At 34.0% G+C, this 9,299-nt stretch overlaps 1 protein-coding gene across 2 annotated transcripts; it reads left to right on the forward strand.

Moving 5' to 3' along the window:
- Positions 1-5,349: 5,349 nt before the first annotated feature.
- Positions 5,350-9,003, forward strand: LOC105129772 (uncharacterized). Of its 2 annotated transcripts, XM_011031979.1 has the most exons (4): positions 5,350-5,642; positions 6,248-6,633; positions 6,787-8,739; positions 8,841-9,003. In XM_011031979.1, the coding sequence occupies exons 1-4, from the start codon at positions 5,447-5,449 to the stop codon at positions 8,913-8,915; spliced, it is 2,610 nt and encodes an 869-aa protein (XP_011030281.1). In that variant the 5' UTR covers positions 5,350-5,446; the 3' UTR covers positions 8,916-9,003. The 2 variants fall into 2 exon arrangements, with proteins under 2 accessions (XP_011030281.1, XP_011030282.1); XM_011031980.1 differs by having other exon boundaries at positions 5,426-5,642; positions 6,248-8,739.
- The last annotated feature ends 296 nt before the right edge of the window (positions 9,004-9,299 follow it).

The following is a 9,299-nucleotide window of genomic DNA, read 5'->3' on the forward strand; positions in this document are numbered from 1 at the left end:
ACTTAGGTTATGCCAAAACCCAACTAACTTTGGGTCCCGCATACTGCAGGACCCCAAATAGCTTTAGATCAATTGTAATGAAGGATCCAAAATAGACTTGGATCTTGTTGTGCACCTGCTTGAAGTTATTGTGGGTAACTAGGATAATGGTAAATGATCTAGGGTTTGTCAAGTGTCAATTCAAGTATGATGGTGGCTTGGTTTTCGGTTGGAACAGGGAATGGGTGAACTATGTTTTGGATGGTGCAAGGGGCTTGTTTTTCTCTTCATGACCTCCTCCTTCTTTGTTGGAACATCCATTCATATTTATATGAGGTGGAGATGGTGTTTGGAATCCCTTACGGGCTTGAATCCTGACCAATGATTTATCATAGACGAATCTAAATCATTGGTAATAGGCCAACAACCCAATACTATAAAACCGGGTTGTTAAAGTTGAATTAGATCCCCTCCAATTTAAACATATTTTCCACACATAATTAATTTAATTAATTAAATTCAATAATAAATCATTCTAAAAAAATACTTAAATCAAGGTTTACATAACCAGACAAGACAAAAGACATACATCCTTTATATACTAACAATATACTACACCCCAACATTGTTTTTGTCGAGTGGTCACCCCTGGAGTCCCTACAACACTAGTATAAAAAGATTGGCTCATTCAACTTTAATAGCCCGGTTTTATAGTATTGGGTTGTTGGCCTATTACCAATGATTTAGATTCGTCTATGATAAATCATTGGTCAGGATTCAAGCCCGTAAGGGATTCCAAACACCATCTCCACCTCATATAAATATGAATGGATGTTCCAACAAAGAAGGAGGAGGTCATGAAGAGAAAAACAAGCCCCTTGCACCATCCAAAACATAGTTCACCCATTCCCTGTTCCAACCGAAAACCAAGCCACCATCATACTTGAATTAACACTTGACAAACCCTAGATCATTTACCATTATCCTAGTTACCCACAATAACTTCAAGCAGGTGCACAACAAGATCCAAGTCTATTTTGGATCCTTCATTACAATTGATCTAAAGCTATTTGGGGTCCTGCAGTATGCGGGACCCAAAGTTAGTTGGGTTTTGGCATAACCTAAGTTCCACATGTGCACTACGGTATACTCAGCACTGAGGCAAAAGCCCAAGTGCCACCTGTATCCTTGGTCTGCTAGCATACAGGCAAACAGCCCAAGCGCCACGTGTGAGCTGGGGGTATGCCCAGCACACAGGCATCAACCTAAGCATCAAGTGTCCTCACGTGGTTTTTCTTCGATAGTAATAATAATTTTTTAAATTTTTTAATGATAATGATACTAGTAGTAGTAATAGTAATAGTGGTAGTATTAATGATGATGATGATGATAACAATACTAACAATAGTAATTTTTAGTTTTACCTGACGATGATGATGATGATGATGACGATAACATTACTAACAATAGTAATTTTTAGTTTTACCTTTCAAATCAAATCTATGGTTATTTTTCAATATTAACAATAAATTTTTTTATAATTTAGTAATTATTTTATTAATAATATTCATTATTATAAAAATAATAATATTTATAACATAAAATATAATATTTTTAATGTTAATAATTTGATTATAGTTAAAATAATAATATTTATAACACAAATAATACTATTTTTTATATTAAAACTTTGAATTATTATAAAAATTATAATATTAGAACACAAATAATAATATCTTTAATATGAAGACGTTGAATTATAAGAAAATAATAATATTTAGTACACAAATAATAATATTTTTTATATTAATACTTCAAACTACAGTAAAAATAAATATTTTTATTTTTAATTATAATAAAAATAAAAATATTTTTACCGTAAATAATAATATTTTTTATATTAATGCTTTGAACTATAATAGAAATAGTAATATTTATAACACAAATAATAATATTTTTAATATTAACACCTCCAGGTTGGATCTAGATGCCATCGCGACCACCTTTATATTGGGCCTGGACATTTTCACGTCCAACCCCACGTTGGGTATAGACGCGACCGCGGCCAACTCCATGTTGGACTTACTGCGTCCACACCAAACTCTATGTTGGGCTAGACTCCACCACGTCCACCTTCATATTGGACCTCGACATGTCCCCGCCCAACCGCATGCTGGTTTTTCTAATATAATAACATGTGTCATAAATATTATTATTTATCTTATAATTCAAAGTGTTCATATAAAAATATCATTATTTGTGTTATACATATTATTATTTTTATTATAACTCAAGGTATTGAGATAAAAAATATTATTATTTGTGTTATAATCATCATTTTTATTATAATTCTAAATTTTTATATAAAAAATAGTATTATTTATGTTATAAGTATTATTACTTTTATTATAATTAATAGTATGAATATTAAAAATATTATCACTTATTATTTTTATTATATTTAATATTATTAATAAAATAATTGATAAATTTTAAATAATAATATTTCTCATAAAGACATTAACCAAAGTGCCACGTGTGCACTTAATCTACCCAACACACTAGCAGTTAACCCAAGCCCCACATGTGCACTTGGCCTGCCAAACACCATGCCCATATGCCCAAGGCAGGACAGATCAAGCGCTAGGTTACTGCAGCCTGGGGCACAGTTAGTGGACGTGGCCTACCCAGCATCCAGGCTTGGCAACCAAGCATCAAGTGTCTGCAGCCCGAAGAGATGTGCCTCCAACCTGGAGCTTAGGGTTTTCTGGTTGCAGCCTCATATATGCCCAGACTAAATAGTACAGTCCATAATAAAAGCACTCACATTACATAGTAGCCCGCGTTTTAGTAAAACACTAATAAGTTTTAATTATAATTAATAATGTATAAATAGTGAATGGGCACAAGCTAAGATAGGCAATTGGTTATAATATGTTAGATTAAATGCTAAGTTTTTTTTAATTACTATAGGTCATTTTGCTGGCCAAATTGGACATAGGCCAGCCCGTACAACTAGGTTGGGCCTCTCTCTAAAAAAGGGAATTTGCGGTTAGAAAGCCTTAACCAAGTAGCTAGGTTGAGTTATTTTTAATAAGACAGTGTTTGGATGAGTTTTGTTTTAAAAAAAAAACAATATTTTGTTTTTATGACATATTTGTCAATCACAGTTTTAAAGCATTTTCTTTAAACCTTTAATTTTTTAGTTAAGTACATATTTGACAAACATGTCCTATTGATTTTCCAGCAATGATTTTTTTTTTTATCTTTTTCAAACAAAACTCAAATACTGTCCAGAAATTATGAAACAATCCAAGGACCATTTTAAAATTATTTGTAGGTTTCTTGCTTGTTTTCCAACCATTTCATTTAATATCTAGGCTTTAGACTTACAGTATAAGATATTTACCTAATATTAAAAATACTTGTTGTTTTTATTTAAAAAATACAAAAAAGTCATTTTTATCATGCTTTTAAAAATACAAAAATCAATTAATGAGTATCATAACAAGTTTATAATTATCTATTCGTATTTGACTAAAATTTTAAAAATACTACAAAAATTAATTTGTTTAATTAATATTTGGGGTATGAATTTTACAACATAATGTATATTCTTGATATTAAATTAAATAAATTTTAAAAAATTAAATATTTAGAATTAATTATAGACTTTAATATTTGAGGGAATAAAGTTACATTGTAAAGTTTATTCTCAGGTATTAAATATACAAAATAAAAATAGATACAACATTAAAATCCATACCTTATAATAGTTAGGTTTTAGCTTGATAAGGCAGAGATCTCCTTACTGAGAGGAATATGTCTTAAATCATAGATAAATTAATCAATAGAAGCATGACTTAAAAAACAATCAATCAATAATTAGATTACAGTAGGTAGGATGCATTGTGGGTGATGCGTTTTTTCTATGTATAATTAATTCTCTTATCTAAATTCTTACAGATCAGCAGGTTTCTTGGTAACTATAATAATAGATAGTGACTCTTCAATCGTTCAACTTATAATTTTATAGTTATTCCTAACATGTTCAAAACCCTCTCGAACTAAAAGACAGATCTGTCATTCAACATCATGCACAACATGAGAAATGGTATCATGTTTTTTAATTTGATCCTTTTTTTATTTTTACTTTTTTTTGGTTTTTTTGTAAAAGTTATTATTCTTTTCAATTTTATCCTTCAATCAAAATATTATTTTTATTTTTATGTCAATTTTGATCCTAGTTCTTTTGATTTTTTTCTTCTTTTACTTTTCTTTTCAATTTCACCTATCAATCAAATATAGAATTTATTTTATTTTTAAATTTTGATACTCATTCTTTTAATTGCTATTTTTTTTAATTTTTTATATAATTAATTTTTTTTATTTTCATCATTTAATATTTAATTGATTGAGAATTAAACTTTATGGTTTGTCTATATTGGATGCTTTGAGTTTAATGATATGGGTTACAAGTTTGAAAAGTTAACATTACTTTATAATCCTTTTTATTTTTTTGTATGATTATTTCAATCTTATTATTTAAACCACGGATCTAGCAAGATATTTCAGGTTAACACGACTCTAATCACCATAATTATAAATTTGTCATATTAATTCATGTTGATCAAGATTAATTATTTTATATTTTTTTTACACCATTTTGATATTTGAACAATATTTTGTTATAAAAAAAATATTCAATCCTACGATGAAATGCATGTGTCGAGGCTACTAATATCTAAAAACCAACCAACATGTATTTAACATTGATATAGGAGTCACAAACTTGAAAATACTTTGTTATTTAAAATCAAATTGACTTTCTCAAAGTATTTAATCTTCTTTTATATCTTCCAATATAAACTTTATTTTGAAATTTAAAACTATAATCGGAATCGGAATCGGAATCGGAGAGACCGGCAAATAAAAAAATAAATCGAATTTCAGAGTGAAACCCGTATTTACCTTATTGAAAATGGACTTTCCATGATCCATATTCCATGCTTCCATACAGTAATTAAACCAAGCAAAGTAGATCCTCGTTTCTTAACGGCTACAAATCCAAGCTATAAAAATCACAATCCCGCTAAAGTCTAACGGTTCTGCCTTTTTGCCCTCACTATTCAAATCCCATTCCTCCAACGGTCAACAACCCCCAACTATATTTAAATCCCCCAAGTTATTTCCAAAACTAGCCGTTGCCATCATTCTCCCTTCCCTCTCAACAAACTCTCTCTCTCTCTCTCTCTCTCTCTCTCTCTCTCTCTCTCTCTCTCTCTCTCTCTCTCTCTCTCTCTCTCTCTCTCTCTCTCTCTCTCTCTCTCTCTCTCTCTCTCTCTCTCTCTCTCTCTATCTATCTATCTCAAATCAGATCCATAACATTAAACAGATTACTTTTCGACACTCAATTCAAGAAATCAGTCAATATTTACCCGTAATCAGTACTTTGGCTAAAGAATCCATGGCTGCAAGCAAGAAGTTGGATTCTCGCTCTCCGATACCAAGCAGACCAACCAATCCTGGTTCAAGAAACTCAGAGATTAGTAATCCAATGAGAAGGAGTTTCAGTGGAAGCCCATTTGTCAAACCCTCTATTATTTCCAATCAAAGAGGAGCAGGAGGCTTTAACCCCAACACGCCTGTTAATACTCCTTCAGGTTTGATTTCTTTTCTTTTCTTTTTTTCTTTTTGGCGGTTAATAAACGATTACTATATTTTTATTGGGTTTTGTTTCATCTTTTCTATAATTGAGTTGGGCTCTGTTTTTATTCTAATTTTTGTTTGAAAATAGCTTGTCGGGTTTTATGTTTGTTTATGGTTTGATTGGTTTACAAGAAAATGTGGGGAAGTAAGGGAAAGGATAGAAAATCGTTGCATTAGGTGCTTGCTTGTATGAGGTTTTGACATAATGATGGCTTAATGGCTTGTTGATTCCTGGTCTAGCAATTAAGTATTTCATTTATGAACGTTTTTGTTTTGTTGCTGGAAACTTGTTCGTACGTCAATTTTGCAATCTAATATGTTGGGTGTCTTAGAGTGAACTCTGTAGCTTCATGTTAATGTTACGCTGAAGTAAGTGTACTTGAAACCAATAGTTGCTGTTAAAATTATAAAGTACAAAATGTTACAATCCAGTTAATCATAAAGTACAAAATGTTACAATCCAGTTCCCTTTTTGTCTTCAGCAGCCTTGGAATTGCTTTATTGGTTCTGTTAAAATCCCTTTCTGTCTTTAACAGCCTAGGAATTTCTTTTTTTGCAGATTATCCTCAAAGAAACTCCTTTAGCAGAGAAAATATAGTAGTTGCTTTGCCTGATCACGAGGACAAAGAAAATGGTAAAGACCAGAATTGGAAATCAGTGCGAATACGTTCACCAGCAAAGGGTGGTGCAAAGAATTTCATGTCTCCAACAATTTCTGCAGCTTCAAAAATTAATGCATCTCCAAGAAAGAAAATCTTGGCAGACTGGAATGAGCAAATTCGCACTTCAATCTCGTTTTCTGATACTAAAAGCCCTTTGACGGAAGACTTATACTCAAAGCCGAGCAAGGGTTTGAATCAGAAGAAGGAGGTCTCGTTTGATTCAACAGTCACTTACTTGGGTGACAATGAGGATTCCAAAAGTGAGGAACATGTTGATTTAATGGTAGATTCGCATTCTAAAGATGATTTGATTGAAGACTTGTACTCAAAGCCGAACAAGGGTTTGAATCAGAAGAAGGAGGTCTCGTTTGGTTCAACAGTCACTTACTTGGGAGACAATGAGGAATCCAAAAGTGAGGAACATGTTGATTTAATGGTAGATTCGAGTTCTAAAGATGATTTGGACATGTCATCAGAGAACCTAACTATGGAGAAGGATTGTGTTAATCTTGATCCAAGTTTTGAGATTAGTCCAAGGGTTTCTTCTTCATTTCCAAACCCTGCTTTGGCACCTCTTGATGCAGATCCATCAGTGCCTACTTATGATCCTAAGACTAATTACCTCTCACCAAGGCCTCAGTTTCTTCGTTATAGGCCCAACCCTAGAATTGAGCTTTATCTAAACAAGGAAAGAGATGGCCAACCACTTGAGGAGATCTTTGCATCTGGGTGCTCTTCGGAAACTGAAGTTAGTGAAGCAGAAGACAGTCACTCTGATGATTCACGGAAAGAATCGGATGCTTCTTTGGCTGATGAGGAGAAAGAATCGGATGCTTCTTCAAGTGATGAGGTGAAAGAACAAGAGGAGTTGGAAGAGTTGCTGCTAGCATCCGAGCCCATTTCCATTGGTACTTATGTTGAGGAGGAGGAGCTACTTGTATCTGAACCCAATTCCATTGGTACTTCTGTGGAGAACGCTGAAGAGAAAAGGGTGCCTAAATCACGTTTCTATACAAGAAGAAAGTTCATCGCTTTGCTTTCGGTCCTGACTGTTGGATTTTTATATGTTTCAGTTTCTAAATCCCAAGTCATGGATACTTCTGTGCTCAATAACTTCACCTTTTTCGAGCCATATGTCCCACCTGAATTCTCAGAGTATAACAGGCAAACTTTTGATGTTCTAGCTCAAAAGGTCCAGCTTTGGCTACATCAGTCTCTGTGTTACACGCATAATCTGATAAACTGCTTCAGAGGCGTGCACATTTTGGGTCCTTTTCAGTATGCTAATTTGACCGTTTTGCTCAAGGATGACATAGTTGATAGTCAATTTGTATTTGACCAGAGCATTTTAAGATCGAAAGTTAAGTATGAAGAGAAAGTTTTGGAGTCCATAAAGGGGGCAGAGGTCAACATTAATCTAGCGGATGAAGAAGATCAACCAAGGGCAGTTGACGAGAACATTGAATTCGTAGGAGATAAAAATGAATGGGATTTTAATAGCGCTCCGGATTCTGAAGAGTTTAGTGCTCCCGAGTCCATAAAGGGGGCAGAGGTCAACATTAATCTGTCGGATGAAGAAGATCAACCAAGTGCATTTGAGGAGAACATTGAAGTCGTAGGAGATAAAAATGATTGGGATTTTGATAGTGCTCCGGATTCTGAAGAGTTTACTGTTCCCGAGTCTGAAGTAGCAAATCTGCGCCCCGGATCTGGGGTGACTGAAACTGGTAAGTCAGCACAAGAAGTCATCCAAGAAAGTGCTGAAACTGCTGCCAACGTTTTGGAGCTTCAAAGTAACATGGTCCTTGAAGACCAGTCTGTTCTGATCCCACAGGCTGCAGAAATTCAACAAGAAATCTTGAATTCCATGCCATCTCAAGGTATAAATGATATTAGTACTGCAGGTATTGTGTCCCCTGCATCAGAGGTCAATTTTGAAATACTTGCAGGTTCTGAAACAGAAAATCTACGGAGTTCAGAATTAGTGAACGCACGCCCAGCACAGATAATGGTGGGAATTTCCTTGATTGTTTTCAGTCTACTTGGAACAGCCTTCGTTTATATGAAAAGTCAAACCCCCACAACTCGAAATGCTGCATCTGCAGTGGATCAAATGCCAGCCACTAAGAAACTGGATGATAGCCCATTGCCAGTTGCAGCAGAACATACAGACATTGTTGGAGAGTTATGCCCATCGGAAATGAGCAGTTTCAGCTTGTCCTACAGCAAGAAAGGACAGGGGGGTACAAGTGAAGCTCATAGCTGTGAGAGGAAGCCTAGGAAGAACATTTACAGGAGAGAATTCATGGCTTCGCCGGATTACTCTGTTGGCTCCATGGGTTCGCCTTCTTACGGCAGTTTCACCACGTATGAAAAGATTAGCAAGCATGTAAGATCCAACTGTCCATTTATGCTTGTGTTGTGTACATTTATAGCTATAACTTGAATTTTTTTTTATCTTATGTGTGTCTTTCTTTTTTGGTTTTGAAGGGAATTGAAGATGAAGAGGTGATCACTCCAGTTAGGCGCTCTAGCAGAATTAGAAACCAAGTCACATTTCCGTGACCCACAAATCAAAAGCAATTTCTGAATGTGTCCTCTCTAGTGATTGAATTGCTATTTAATTGCGGAGTTAGATTGTTTCATTGTTTGTGATTGAATCGCTATCTAATTGCGGAGTTAGATTGTTTCATTGTTTGTGATTAAGCAGTGATTCTGTAGTTTTCCATTGTTAATACAGGTTTTCTTTTTCTTTTTGTTTTGCTTAGCAATTTTTTAACCAAATATGGCAAATATGGCAATTGAGCTGATGTTGTTGCATCTGGAGTTTTGCAACTTGATTTTTTAGTTTCAAGTGAGGAAACTAGTGTCATCGGGCTCGAGACCAGATCAGATAGAATCCAGGCAAAAAATATAGATGTGGCTTGGAACAATACATAGTTTTTATAC

The sequence above is a fragment of the Populus euphratica genome, unplaced genomic scaffold (genome assembly GCF_000495115.2).
Source record: "Populus euphratica unplaced genomic scaffold, PopEup_1.0 scaffold34.1, whole genome shotgun sequence".
In the NCBI taxonomy this organism is placed as follows: domain Eukaryota; kingdom Viridiplantae; phylum Streptophyta; class Magnoliopsida; order Malpighiales; family Salicaceae; genus Populus; species Populus euphratica.